At 43.8% G+C, this 15227-nt stretch overlaps 3 protein-coding genes across 3 annotated transcripts; all 3 read left to right on the forward strand.

Annotated features, from left to right (window-relative positions):
- Positions 1–7424: 7424 nt before the first annotated feature.
- On the forward strand, positions 7425–9730 carry SERLADRAFT_438627 (uncharacterized protein; the record flags this gene model as incomplete). The annotated part of the gene is made up of 5 exons (XM_007318976.1): positions 7425–7787; positions 7930–8442; positions 8490–8894; positions 9068–9268; positions 9320–9730. 5 exons carry the CDS (start codon positions 7425–7427, stop codon positions 9728–9730), a joined length of 1893 nt encoding a protein of 630 aa, XP_007319038.1.
- A 582-nt stretch (positions 9731–10312) lies between these two features.
- Positions 10313–10744, forward strand: SERLADRAFT_438628 (uncharacterized protein; the record flags this gene model as incomplete). The annotated part of the gene is made up of 1 exon (XM_007318977.1): positions 10313–10744. The coding sequence occupies one exon, from the start codon at positions 10313–10315 to the stop codon at positions 10742–10744; it is 432 nt and encodes a 143-aa protein (XP_007319039.1).
- Positions 10745–11055: 311 nt separating this feature from the next.
- SERLADRAFT_438629 (uncharacterized protein) lies at positions 11056–11921 on the forward strand (the record flags this gene model as incomplete). Its single annotated transcript, XM_007318978.1, has 2 exons — positions 11056–11327; positions 11384–11921. 2 exons carry the CDS (start codon positions 11056–11058, stop codon positions 11919–11921), a joined length of 810 nt encoding a protein of 269 aa, XP_007319040.1.
- Positions 11922–15227: the final 3306 nt, after the last annotated feature.

The following is a 15227-nucleotide window of genomic DNA, read 5'->3' on the forward strand; positions in this document are numbered from 1 at the left end:
TGAATGAAGCCTTTAAAAATAGTTACGAAGAAGAAGAAGCAAGAAATAAAATCTTGCAACTTAAACAAGGAACCAAAACGGCGAGGGACTTCTTTTTAGAGTTCGATAGCCTCAGAAGAAAGGCGGGTTATCGGGATGATTCAATCCTGATTACCCTAATAAAAAGAAATATGAACCACACCCTGGTAGACAAACTATATGTCACCGGGCTACCACCAAAGAAGTACGAGGAGTGGAGAAAGCTCCTCCTCAACTACGATCAAATCTGGCGAGAAAGAGAGAAGGAAAAGAAGAGTTATTTCAGCCAGACGGAGAGGGCCGGAACAAGGAAGGACAACGGAGGGGGAACGGAGAAGAAAGCTTATTCGGAAACCAGAGACGGGACCGGAACAATCTACACGGACGCAGGAAAGCCCATGGAGATTGATAAAGCTAAATACAAGAAGGAAGGCCTGTGCTTCAAATGTGGTATCAAAGGCCACATTAGTAAGTTCTGTCCCACAGAAGGGAAGAACAAAATAGATTTACGTGCCATGATAGCGGCACTCACAAAAGAAGAGCGCAAAGCTCTAAAATTGGATTTTTGAAACGGCAACCAATACAGCATCAATTGGCCAAGCCACAATATGTCAACCCCTTCTCGATTCTCCCTGTCAAAGAGTTAGTAGATACAGACAATAAAAAATATTTATCAAACAACTCAGAGACAAAGAAAGAAGTAAGGAAAGACAATGAAGATGCAAACCAGAAGAGGGGACTGGTAACAAAAACCCCAAAAGAAAGTACAACCGCAGCAGAAGCGGCGCATAAAGAAGTGACACACGCAGCTACGGCGGCGAGCACGACTTTAGAAAGTGCAGCATCAGCGGCGGATACAAAAAAGCTCACACCCAATGCAGCGATCTCTACGGAGAAAAATGCAGCAGAGACTGTGAAAGACAGGTCAGGAACCCCTGTAAATAAAAACCTAGAAAAAGAAAAAAATAAAATAATGATGGCAGCATGGACGCCGAGATGGGTAGCTGAAAGGCTAAGAGACCAAAAGGAAGCAAGATCCATTGGAATCTTAAATGCCTGGACACACTACAAAAGAGAAAAAGAAGCTACAAAAGAAACAATACAAGAACTCAATGCATTATCATTACATGATGCAGAGTTAGCACTCTTAGAGCTTCATACTCCCAAAAAATACATAAGAGGAACACAGGGAAATCAAATGAACATCACCTGTAGACTGACGACGCTGGATACGCAGAGATCAACAACGATCAAAGCGCTACTAGACAATGGATGCACTGGGAGCTGTATAGACTCTCAGTTTGTAAAAGAGCAAGGCTACGAAACAAATAAAATACCGAGACCAATTCCAGTCTACAACGCCAATGGAACTCTTAACAAAGATGGAGCCATCAAAGAGTTTGTAGAACTGAAAATGGAAATCGACAACCACACAGAAAGAATACACTTCGCTGTCACGAACCTAGGCACCGGCAGGATGTTTCTGGGACACGAGTGGTTGTAAAAACACAATCCAAACATAGATTGGAAGAACTCGGAATTAAGATTTGAAAGATGTCCAGAGCAATGCAAACGAAAGGTCAGAATCTCTGATCCAGAGGAAGACCCTGAAACATACTCTGAAGAGATAGACTTTCTAGATGGGGATCAGCTGATCCAAGTTAGTCTAGTAGAATATGAAAAGACCAATATTCCTGATCATCTATACCAGATAAGAGCTGCCAGCACAAACGCACAAAAACTTGCTGAAGCCGCTGGGAAAAATCAGAAGGAAGGAGGTTTTGAAAAGATTGTTCCGAAGTATCTCCACGAGTATAAAGACATATTCGCTAAAGAGAACTTTGATGCACTACCAGAAAGAAGAGAATGGGATCACGCCATAGAGTTGATTCTGGGCGACCATAAATTAGATTGCAAAATCTATCCATTAGCCCTTGGAGAACAAGAACAATTAGATGCATTTATCAAAGAGAACTTAGAATCGGGCCAAATACGCCCCTCTAAATCACAATCTGCATCACCATTCTTCTTCATAAAGAAAAAAGATGGAAAACTACGACTGGTACAAGACTACCGGAAGTTAAATGACATCACCATAAAAAATAGATATCCACTGCCACTGATTAACAAATTGGTCGACAAGTTACGTGGAGCCAAATACTTCACAAAACTAGATATTTGTTGGGGTTATAACAATATCAGAATCAGAGCAGGCGACGAGGACAAAGCAGCCTTCAGAACGAATAAGGGGCTGTTTGAACCATTAGTGATGTTTTTTGGACTCACTAATTCACCAGCAACGTTCCAGATGATGATGAATGCACTATTTAAAGATCTGATTGATGAAGGAAAGGTTGTAATATACCTGGATAACATCATGATCTTTACAAAACTATGGAAGAACATCGGGCAATGACGCACCGAGTCTTAGATATCTTACGAAAGAATCGCCTATATCTAAAACCGGAAAGTGCGATTTTGAAGAAACCTCGGTAGAATACCTTGGTCTGATAATATCAGAAAACAAGATTCGCATGGACCCAATTAAAGTAAAAGGGATTACAGATTGGCCAGAATGCAAGACAAAAAAGGAAGTTTAAGCATTTTTAGGTTTCGTAAACTTCTATAGATGGTTCATACAAGGGTTTGGGTTGATCGCCAAACCATTGACTAAATTAACCGGAAAAGAAGAGTTCACTTGGGGACAGGAACAAAAAGAAGCATTCACAGAACTCAAAAAACAAGTCAGTTCCACCCCAGTACTTGCCTTACCGGCAGACGAAGGACAATATAAAGTAGAAGCAGATAGCAGTGACTTTGCCATGGGGGCGGTGTTGTCACAAAAACAGAATGACCAGTGAAAGCCTGTAGCATATCTCTCCAAAGCGTTGAATCCGACTGAGCGGAACTACGAGATCAATGACAAAGAGCTCCTGGCGATTATGACGGTGTTGGACGAGTGGAGACATTACCTGATCAATGTTAAAGAGGACTTTGAGATCTGGACAGACCACCAGAATCTCTTATATTTCAAACAACCTCAGAAGCTAAATCGGAGACAAGCGAGATGGGTGACAGAAATGAGCAACTATAGATTTATGTTGCATCATATCCCAGGTACCAAACATATAAAAGCGGATCTTCTCTTGAGATGAGCAGATCATAATAAGGGGGAGGACAATAATGAGAATGTTATCTTACTCAAAGAAGAACTTTTTGTAAGAATGTCAACAACAAATGACGAGAGAGAAACAATAACACAAGGAGAAGGGGAGAGCGCAGAAATCTACAAATGGATCAAAAAGAGGATGAAAAGTGTGGATGATCTAATAAAGAAAGTGGAAGATAAGATAGAAAAGAAGGAAGACGGTTGGTGGAAGGACCATGAAGGTTACATCTTCTTGAAAGGAAGGATGTACGTACCAAAGGACGCTAAGCTAAAAGAAAGAATCATAAAGATAAACCATGATTTGATCATAGCTGGCCATCCCGGACAGTACAAAACGAAGGAGTTGATAACTCGAACCTTCTGGTGGCCTTATATGGATAAAGACGTAAAAAAGTACGTAGAAGGATGCAAAATGTGCCAAAGAACAAAACCGATACACCAAAAAAAGGCAGCACCATTACACCCAAATGAAATCCCCACAAAACCATGGGAAATGATAATGGTTGACCTTTTAGGACCACTACCGGAATTGCAAGGGTACAACATGATCATGATTGTTGTAGACAGATTTTCCAAAATGATCAAAGTAATACCAACGCAAGCGGAACTTACATCTCAAGGAGTGGCTAGATTGTTTAGAGATAACGTATTTAGGAACCACGGTGTCATGCACCAAAGTTGATTGGTAGCATGGACAGGTGTCAATAACGAAGCAAATATTCAAAAAGACTCGCCTTTGCGCCACACAGGCACAGTGCCACGTGGAATAGTAATTAATATTGCCCTTTTGAAGTTGTGGCTGATCAGCACCACTTCTATTAGGCAATCCAGTCACGCTCACCATTGCTTTTCCATCTGGTACTTTCCGCGTTTCGGCATTTCGGCAAATTTTCGCGTCGCCACTGGCTACACATTGCATTGCGCCCTCGCTTTTGTCGTTTCCCTTACTCCCCTTCCTTTGCCTAGCCCCACCATGAGCCCCTTCCTCTCCTTTTTATTCTCACCTGACGGTCGTTTCTGGGTCCCCATTCTAATCCACTTGTTTGTCACCTCCACCCTCCTCCTCCTCATCTTATTTGCACCCCCACCATTTCTGATGTCACCACTTCCTATCCGCTTCCGTTGCCGATCTGTCAACTACCACGTGCCACTGCTGATATCAGAAAAGCCCCGGCGGCCGGTCCAAATAGGGCAACAGGTCCATCTTCATAATGTCGATCTGCCATCATATACTATCAAAACATTGGTCGCTCGTCTTGCCTGGTTGGAGCGGGGGTGGGTAGTTTTTGAGCTGGAGAAGGTTCATCCCCTTGCGTTGCCCATGTTCATTGCTGTCCCATTCACTTGGGTACACTTATCTTTTGTCCATTGTCTTCGCTACAGCTACACCTATCACACACTGCCTGGGACTCACTTGTTCCAAATTGGAACTACTCCTCTCCCTCCCTCGTTTGATCAGGTGGTCCAACACAACCAGTCCATTGGTAAGGCCATGGAACTGTCGGATTTGGACTAGGTGGTGGACCGGTGGCTCCAGTTTCTTTTTCTTCAGCAGAACATTCATTTACAGTGCAATTATTTTTGATTTTTGAATCATTTTTATGGACACATATTTTTTTAGAATGCCTGACTGACAATAAAGGAACTGTGTTGATACTGATAGTGTTTTGCCTTGCCCTTTTTTTACTGCATCTTCCCATGACATCATGATTTTCCTGCTCTCTTTTTGCTATTGGACTTTACTTTATGGCTGTACAAACCTGTGACATTACTCACAGCATTTATTCTTCTATCCCTTTCTTTTCCTTTTTTTGACAATCTTATCCTGTACTACCTACGCAGGATTTGTCAGCGTACATTCCTTCCTTCATATTCTTTCTCATTCTTTTTGCACAGCTATACTGTGCATAGCCTACTTTTCTTTTACTATATAAACCCCTGTATTTTACCTTGTAAAAAAAACAAGAACTCCAATCCAGACTTCTTCTCTACTCTCAAGTTCACTACTCTGCTACTTGTGATCCAGTGTGGTCACAACACTTCCCACTTTTACCACTGTCAACTGCTGTCATCGTCACTTCCCACTTTTGAAGTCATTGTCATCCCTTTCAATTAGAGTCCTTCTGAGCACTACAGTTTGTGCGTCAGGAGCCTGCTATCACTGGGAACCTCGTCATATTGTCGTTCTCAAACCTACCTTGTGCTACGATTAGCAAGGTAGTGCTCGTCTATACTCATCACAAAGCCCCTATCCTTCTATAAATTCAACTATCCCTCCTCCTCAAAACCCACACTCATACACCTCTGGGTTTTACTTTGAAGGATCTTTATACGTACCACCCCACAAACAACCAGACCACTCCACTGTTCTAGGAGGCAAAGCCCATAAACAAGTTCTGTGGAATCTGGGAGGATTGTGTGTTAGTTTGTTTTGTGTGTGGTTTTCTAACTGCAGTTCTCATCATCGACAGCGGGCCTGTCTCTGGTTCAAGTCTCGGGCTGTCATAAAGTACTCTAGATTCTTATGATCGGTCCAAATTTCAAATTGGTGCCTAGCACCTTCTAAGTAGTGTGGCCAGTGCTCTAGAGCTCTAATGATGGCCAGCATCTCATTATCGTATATTTGATAGTTGCACTCCGTAGGCGACAAACTATGTGATAAATAGGCACAAGGCCTCCAAAGGTCGTCAGGGCATTTGATTGACAGAACAGCCCCAGTAGCAAAATCAGAAGAGTTGGTTTCTAGCCAGAACTCTTTGTCTAATTCTGGAAATGCTAAAATGGGCGCTGTTGTAAACACCTGTTTAAGCTTATCAAAAGCTTCTTGTTCTTTGGCGCCCCAATGCCAAACAATGTTCTTTTTAGTGAGATTGTTCAACGGTCTCATTATCTTTGCAATATTTTTGATAAATCTTCGGTAAAAGTTGCCTAAGCCAAGGAAGGCCCTAACTCCTTTGACGCAAGTGGGTTCAGGCCAGTCCAAAATAGCTTGAACTTTCTCAGGATCCATCCTGATTCTGTTCTGGCCTATTATCATACCGAGGAAGTCTACTTCCTTCACTTTAAAATTACATTTTTTGGGTTTGACTGCAAAAAGAATGAGAAAGAACATGAAGGAAGGAATTTACGCTGACAAATCCTGCGTAGGTAGTACAGGATAAGATTGTCAAAAAAAGGAAAAGAAAGGGATAGAACAATGAATGCTGTGAGCAATGTCATAGGTTTGTATAGCCATAAAATAAAGTCCAATAGCAAAAAGAGAGCAGGAAAATCATGTCATGGGAAGATGCAGTAAAAAAGGGAAAGGCAAAACACTATCAGTATCAACACAGTTCCTTTATTGTCAGTCAGGCATTCTAAAAAAATATGTGTCCATAAAAATGATTCAAAAATCAAAAATAATTGCACTGTAAATGAATGTTCTGCTGAAAAAAAAGAAACTGGAGCCACCGGTCCACCACCTAGTCCAAATCCAACAGTTTCATGGCCTTACTAATGGACTGGTTGTGTTGGACCACCTGATCAAACGAGGGAAGGAGAGGAGTAGTTCCAATTTTGAACAAGTGAGTCCCAGGCAGCATGTGGTAGATGTAGCTGTAGCAAAGACAATGGACAAAAGATAAGTGTACCCAAGTGAATGGGACAGCAATGAACATGGGCAACGCAAGGGGATGAACCTTCTCCAGCTCAAAAACTACCCACCCACGCTCCAACCAGGCAAGACGAGCGACCGATGTTTTGATAGTATATGATGGCAGATCGACATCATGAAGATGGACCTGTTGCCCTATTTGGACTGGCTGCCAGGGCTTTGCTGATATCAACAGTGGCACGTGGTAGTTGACGGATCGGCAACGGAAGCGGATAGAAAGTGGTGACATCAGAAATGGTGGGGGAGCAAAGAAGATGAGGAGGAGGAGGGTGGAGGTGACAAGGAGGTGAACTAAAATACTGTACGTAGTTGTATGCAAGCAACGGCCGCCAGGGTGTGACCTCCAAGTTTGCCCCAGAGTTAGCAACGAGGTCAATGTGACCTGTGACACTTCGGAGATTGGCAATGCCGAGGCCGAGAACGGTCGGTAACGGCTGGTAAAGGCCTTGCATCGGTCGGTAAGGGCTCGCATCGGTCAATGAACCAGCCTCGTGGCCTTTAACTCCGCTAAGGTACCAGGAAATTTATACCAATTTACAATGAATTTTGACTCGTTTGCACTGCTACAACAACTTCACTGACACTATGGAGCTGAAAAGTAATACTTCTGACAACATTTCACGCATAAAATACCTCTCAAAACTGTTCAAAAGCTTACCCGATGATCTCCCTCTGAACCCCGCTAGCTCTCGGTACAGATTTGGCTTGGACGGCGAGGAACTTGAAGAAAATGGCCACTGGTATGCTCTCAATCACAACCTGGAAATTTGCTTCCAGACCCACAATCTCCGAGGTGAACCACTGAAGATCACTGAGCGTGGGAAGAGCCTGGATACACTGTTGAAGATGCTGCAAGGCGGGATGCGAGAGGCTCCAGGGGATGCCGAGTTGATAATGAATTGGGTCGAGAGGTTGATTGCCGCAGCTATGGTGTCCGGGGCTAAGAATGTAAAGCAGACATCAAAGTGAGTTGGCCATTGTCAGCAAACAGTCACCCGAAAGTTAAACAACATATCTCAGGAGAAAGATGGCCTTTTCATCATTGGATGAAGGGTCAGCAGCACAGCCTGCCATCTAAACCGCGCTAAAGAAGAGAGGGCCAACGCGGAAGGCACGAGATCGGTCGCCTGTCAAAGGGACAGCTGTAACGCCCATCACCATCGTCAACGACACAGACACATCATCCGACACCGAGACAATGGCCCCTCACGTCCATTCCGAGCCTCTGCGCGCGAGAGAAACTGCCAAGCCCAAGATGCCGAGGCTGGTTGCACTGGATGACAGCGATGATGAACATGATGGAGATGATGTTGATGATGGTGAATTGCCCAAGCCAGTGCGGAAGAGACAGTCCACCCTTTTCGCATTTTCTGGGTTCAAGAAGCTGAGCAAGGCTGAGGCTGATGAACAGAATAGGAGAGAGATGGCAGAGACGAGACAGGAGGCAGAGGATGAGCGATTTAGAGAAGCCATGGTCCGGAATCTGAGAGAGACCCAGAAGCGCGAGGGTGCACGAGAGAGGAAGAGGAAAAGCCGATTCAGCAAGAAAGCGAAAGAGATACGGAGTGGTAAGAGGAACTCAGCGGGGAAAATCATGAAAAAGGTCAGTCCCTGCCAACCACATTTCGACTTTTGTACTCACAGTTACAGATGGTTCTCGGCCATGAAACCCCGGCTGCTGGTGTCCCCGATCTCTCTGATCTTGCTGAACTGTCAAGGCCTGGCAAGATATGGAAGAAGGGTCGTAATGGGAAGTTGAAGGGCACAATTCAGAATCGGCACTCGTGCACAAACTGGTATCATCCATACCTTTGGGTTCACATCAACAATGTCGCCTCTCGAGTCGCGTGGTCACCTACATTCATTGTTAGCACGCTGCAGAAAGACCACCCGAGCCTTTTTGCAAAGCTCCATCGGGGAACTGTTTTTAAGTGGATTTCCAAGAAGGGAAAGAAGTGGTTGAAGAAGACAGTCGAGAATGTTGCACGTCGCAGTGTCCTTGCCCGTACTGGCCGCGTTGGGATTCTCTCGCCACATCGGGAGATTGTCGAGGAGGTGACATCCCAGCTTAAGGGCCTTTGACTTTCCGGTGTTCCGGTTAATATTCTTGTTGCGCGATCAATACTTATGGCGGTGATCAAGGAGAGACAACCTGAACTTCTCGATTGTTAGATTGCTAATCCTGTTTAGGCACTGGCATCTATCAACCTGCTGATGTCGGACTGCAGCGCGTGACAAAGCATGCTCTGAAACAAGAGTCTCTCAACTTTTTAGTTGAATCACACCGTCAACAGCTAGCCGGTGGTCTAAAACCTGAAGCTGTCCGATTCACTCACTCCCTACCCGTTCTTCGGGATGCCACAGTTGCTCCTGCTGTCCATGTTTATGACATGTTCAAGCAGGGTAAGGGCCCAGAGCTTGTTCGCAAGGTAAGCTCCATTTCATTATCAGTATCATACCATCCTGACGACTTTATTTAGGCTTGGTCAAAATGCCAAGTAAAACAGTGGTGCCTCTCTCCTGAGGTCATACAGCACCAAGACACAAAGGCGGCCTTGCAGAAGTACCTTCAAGACCACCCCACATTCAAAGCCGAGATTGATGCAAAGATTGGCGATGTTTATGGCATTGACTCCGAACATGTCAACCCCGAAGATGACTTCAACAACGAAGGTGCCGACATGGATGATTCCGAAGTCCCGATTGGTTCAGTTATTCAGGAGGCACTCGGAAACGGGTTGGGTTGCATGCCCTTCTCAGCAGCAGGCCATGGTATTGCATCTTCCGAGCACACTGCGGTCCATGATGGTGGTTTCTTGCGGGGGTTGGCTGAGGGGGATGATATTTGGGCTTGGAATGTGGATGGTACTCGCATAAGCACTCTACCTTAGACTTAGGGGTTCTAGAATCAAATTTTTGCTGTTTGCGCGATTTTTTTTGCGATTTTTTGTGATTTTTTGCAATTTTTACAATTTTGACCTCAGCCTAGTGTGACTGAAAAGTTGATAGCAACGAGCCCCCTGTGACCGGTGACCAACTAGTACATTAGGCAACACAACCGACCCCCTGTGACCTGTGACGTTGCTTGCATACAACTACGTACAGTAGGGATCCAGAAACAACTGTCAGGTGAGAATAAAAACGAGAGTAAGGGACCCATGGTGGGGCTAGGCAAAGGAAGGGAAGTGAAGGAAACGACAAAAGTGAGGGCGCAATGCAATGTGTAGCCAGTGGTGACACAAAAAATTTGCCAAAATGCCAAAATGCGGAAAGTACTGAATGGAAAGCAAAGGTGAGTGTGACTGGATTGTTATTCCACGTGGCACTGTGCCTGTGTGGCGCAAAGGCGAGTCTTTCTTAAATATTTGCTTTGTTTTTGACACCTGTCCATGCTACCAATCAACTTTGGTGCATGACAACAATCACCTTCGCCAGAGTTGAGGCGCATGCAGAATTTAGAGATGATGGTCCGGATGGCCATGAACACCGCAATCCAGGACAACAATGCAGAGTGGGAAAGGCAATTCCTGCAAAGAGACACAGAAGTTGCAGGCTTGCGGAGAAGGCTCGCAATGCAGCCGCCGCAGCAGCAGCAACAGACGGACCGGCCTATCGGACACGAAGCCGGCTACAGAAAAACCGTATTAGCCAAGCCGGAACCATATGACAGTATTAAGAAGAAGTTCTGGAACCTCTTCGAATCACTACAGCTTTGTTTTGGAGCAAACCCAGAATACTTCCGGATAGAAGTAAACATGATTAATTTTACTCTATCCTCTATGACAAGCGGAGCAGCGGCAGCACTTAGAACAGAATGGGTGGAAAGAAAGATGCTGGCAGATGAAAGGACAGACATCGAAGAAATGGAGCAATTGGAGAGCTGGGCTCATTTTGAGCCATGCTAAAGGACCATTTCCAAGATGTGTTCAAAGAAGAAAGAAGCAAGTACAAAATCATGTACTTGAAACAAGGTACTCTCACTGTGCAAGAGTACTTTGTAAAATTTGAAGCAACCAAATGACGCGCAGGATACAACATGAAAGGGAATGAACAATTCCTGATCACGTTAATCAGAAACAATATCAACTCCCCGTTGATAAAACAAATCATCTACTCAGGAAACATTCTGAAAACATATACTGAGTGGAAAACAAGGATCATCACCAATAATCAATTATGGTGAGATCAAGCAGAAAACGAGCGGATGATGAAGGGTATGGCCAGCGGCAGCTCCGGTTCCGGAAACCGGGGACCCAATGGTTGGTACCAAGGAGAGGGTGCTTCAGAGAAGAAGGCCGAGACAATGGAAGAGAAGAAAGACGGGACTGGAACCACTTATGGTGGAGCCAGCCAAAGAATAGAAGTTGATAAGGCAAAGTACCGAGCAGAAGGCAGGTGCTTCAAGTGTGGAGAAAAGGGGCACAGAGCCCAAGACCATAAAGAAGGAGGCAGCGCAGCTGCAAAACCAAAGTTCAACCTTCGAGCTATGTTAGAAGGGATGACAAAAGAAGAGCAGGACAAACTGCTCAAGGATTTTTAAAGAGGCCGGCTGTGACTTCTCGTCAGACCGAGCCAAAAGACATTACAAATGTAAATAGATATGCCTCTCTCCCTGTTGATGATTTTGATGCATGTAAAACCGATGAAAATGAAACTGCATTATTTAAAGACGCACAAAATCTGAAACAGAAAGAGCAATCTAAAGAGGAGAGCCTGAGAGGGAAACGGGCTGAAAAGATTCCCAAAACAGAAACAACTAAGATACAAAATGGAGCAACTCAATTGGGTAGCGCTTCTGATACTGATACCTTGACACGTTCTGAAGAGGTCAGGCACACCTCTGATAAAAGCCTAGAAGCGGCACGCAAGGTACCTAAAGGGGATAGGACCATGAAAAGCGCAGCAAAGAAGGAGACAACTGAAGTACAGAATGCGGTGACTCAATTGGGTAGCACCAATGATACTGATACTACGACTGGCTCCAAAGTGTTACACACGAAGTGCTTAACAAAGTCTGAGGGTTCGTCGAGGTTTATAAAGAGACTTATCCAAAGACAAGTTCGAGAACGTAGTTCTGAGTAGAGGTTTTCCAACGAGAGTTGGTCTTCTTCTGAGTAGAAGTCTGATCTTAGGAGTCTAGCTTTGTAAGCGTGAACTGCGTAGAATTGTATTGGAGAATACTACTGCTGTTACATGGTATTTATAATGGAAAGGAATCAGTGATAGGAGTTAGGTCCTATCTAGGGCAGGTCCGTCTGTTGAGGACTAAGTACTATAATAGGTACTGTGAATGCGAGAGGAACGGAAGTGTACGTGAAGGAAATGAGTCATCAGTCTGATGGTATAACCAATGAGTAAAAAGAAATGAGTAGTTCTTAAATGTCCAATAGAGATCGTAACACAAAGAGGTCAGGCACACCTCTGATAAAAACCTAGAAAAAGGAAAGAGGAAAATAGTAACAGCAGCGTGGACTCCCAAGTGGGTAGCAGAAAGGCTTAGAGACCAAAAGGAAGAAAGATCCATTGGAATCTTAAATGCCTGGACACACCATAAAAGGGGAAAAGAAGCAACAAGAGAGACAATAAAAAAACTCAATGCATTATTGTTACATGATGCTGAGTTAGCCATTCTTGAACTTCACACCCCAAAAAAGTACATTTGAGGAATGCAGGGAAACCAAATGAATATCACCTGCAGATTAACTACTCTAGACACGCAAAGATCAACAACAATCCAAGCACTGCTAGATAGCGGATGTACAGGAAGCTGCATAGATTCTGAATTCGTAAAAAACCAAAAATACCAGACTCATAAGATACCGAGACCCATGTCAGTGTACAATGCAGATGGAACTCTAAACAAGGATGGAGCCATCAAAGAATTCGTAGAACTCAAAATGGAAATTGATGATCATTCTGAAAGAATTCGTTTTGCTGTCACAAATCTTGGCAGTGGGAGAATGTTCTTAGGACATGAATGGTTATCAAAGCATAATCCAAGCATTGACTGAAAAAAATTGGATATCAAGTTTGAAAGGTGTCTGGAGGAATGCAAACAAAAGATCCGACTCTCTGATCCAGAGGAAGATCCAGAAACATACTCCGAAGAAGTAGACTTCCCAGATGGGGATCAGGTAGATCTACTTAATTATGAAGAAACCGGAACTCCGGAACATCTTTACCAGGTAAGAGCTACAGGCACAACTGCACTGCACAACAACTTGCCGAAGCCGCTGGGAAAAATCAAAAGGAAGGAGGTTTTGATAAGATAGTCCCAAAATATCTCCACAATTACAAAGACTTATTTGATAAAGAGAGTTTTGACGCACTACCAGAAAGACGCAAATGGGATCATGCCATAGAACTGATCCCAGGGGAACACAAACTAGATTGCAAAGTGTACCCTTTAGTGTTAGGAGAGCAACAGCAATTGGATGAGTTCATTAAAGAAATTTAGAATCAGGCAGAATATGCCCCTCTAAATCCCCATTTGCTTCACATTCTTCTTCGTAAAAAAGAAAGATGGAAAACTCAGACCAGTACAAGGCTATCAAAAACTGAACGATATTACCATCAAAAATCAATATCCATTACCATTGATAAACAAATTAGTGGATAAACTACGTGGAGCCAAATACTTCACAAAGTTAGATATACAATGGGGATACAACAACATTCAAATCGTAGAAGGAGACAAAGAGAAAGCAGCTTTCAGAACAAATAGAGGGCTGTACAAACAATTAGTCATGTTCTTTGGGCTCACAAATTCACCAGCAACTTTTCAAACGATGATGAATGCACTATTTAAAGATCTGATCAATGAAGGAAAGGTTGTAATATACCTTGACAACATCATGATCTTTACAACAACCATCAAGGAACATCGGGCAATGACACGCTGTCGATGATGAGAACTGCAGTTAGAAAACCACACACAAAACAAACTAACACACAATCCTCCCAGATTCCATGGAACTTGCTTATGGGCTTTGCCTCCTAGAACAGTGGAGTGGTCTGGTTGTTTGTGGGGTGGTACGTATAAAGATCCTTCAAAGTAAAACCCAGAAGTGTATGAGTGTGGGTTTTGAGGAGGAGGGATAGTTGAATTTATAGAAGGATAGGGGCTTTGTGACGAGTATAGACGAGCACTACCTTGCTAATCGTAGCACAAGGTAGGTTTGAGAACGACAATATGACGAGGTTCCCAGTGATAGCAGGCTCCTGACGCACAAACTGTAGTGCTCAGAAGGACTCTAATTGAAAGGGATGACAATGACTTCAAAAGTGGGAAGTGACGATGACAGCAGTTGACAGTGGTAAAAGTGGGAAGTGTTGTGACCACACTGGATCACAAGTAGCAGAGTAGTGAACTTGAGAGTAGAGAAGAAGTCTGGATTGGAGTTCTTGTTTTTTTTACAAGGTAAAATACAGGGGTTTATATAGTAAAAGAAAAGTAGGCTATGCACAGTATAGCTGTGCAAAAAGAATGAGAAAGAATATGAAGGAAGGAATGTACGCTGACAAATCCTGCGTAGGTAGTACAGGATAAGATTGTCAAAAAAAGGAAAAGAAAGGGATAGAAGAATAAATGCTGTGAGTAATGTCACAGGTTTGTACAGCCATAAAGTAAAGTCCAATAGCAAAAAGAGAGCAGGAAAATCATGATGTCATGGGAAGATGCAGTAAAAAAAGGGCAAGGCAAAACACTATCAGTATCAACACAGTTCCTTTATTGTCAGTCAGGCATTCTAAAAAAATATGTGTCCATAAAAATGATTCAAAAATCAAAAATAATTGCACTGTAAATGAATGTTCTGCTGAAGAAAAAGAAACTGGAGCCACCGGTCCACCACCTAGTCCAAATCCGACAGTTCCATGGCCTTACCAATGGACTGGTTGTGTTGGACCACCTGATCAAACGAGGGAGGGAGAGGAGTAGTTCCAATTTGGAACAAGTGAGTCCCAGGCAGTGTGTGATAGGTGTAGCTGTAGCGAAGACAATGGACAAAAGATAAGTGTACCCAAGTGAATGGGACAGCAATGAACATGGGCAACGCAAGGGGATGAACCTTCTCCAGCTCAAAAACTACCCACCCCCGCTCCAACCAGGCAAGACGAGCGACCAATGTTTTGATAGTATATGATGGCAGATCGACATTATGAAGATGGACCTGTTGCCCTATTTGGACCGGCCGCCGGGGCTTTTCTGATATCAGCAGTGGCACGTGGTAGTTGACAGATCGGCAACGGAAGCGGATAGGAAGTGGTGATATCAGAAATGGTGGGGGAGAAAAAAAGATGAGGAGGAGGAGGGTGGAGGTGACGGAAAAGTGGATTAGAATGGGGATCCAGAAACGACCGTCAGGTGAGAATAAAAAGGAGAGGAAG

The sequence above is a fragment of the Serpula lacrymans genome, assembly GCF_000218685.1.
Source record: "Serpula lacrymans var. lacrymans S7.9 unplaced genomic scaffold SERLAscaffold_7, whole genome shotgun sequence".
Taxonomy (NCBI): Eukaryota; Fungi; Basidiomycota; class Agaricomycetes; order Boletales; family Serpulaceae; genus Serpula; species Serpula lacrymans.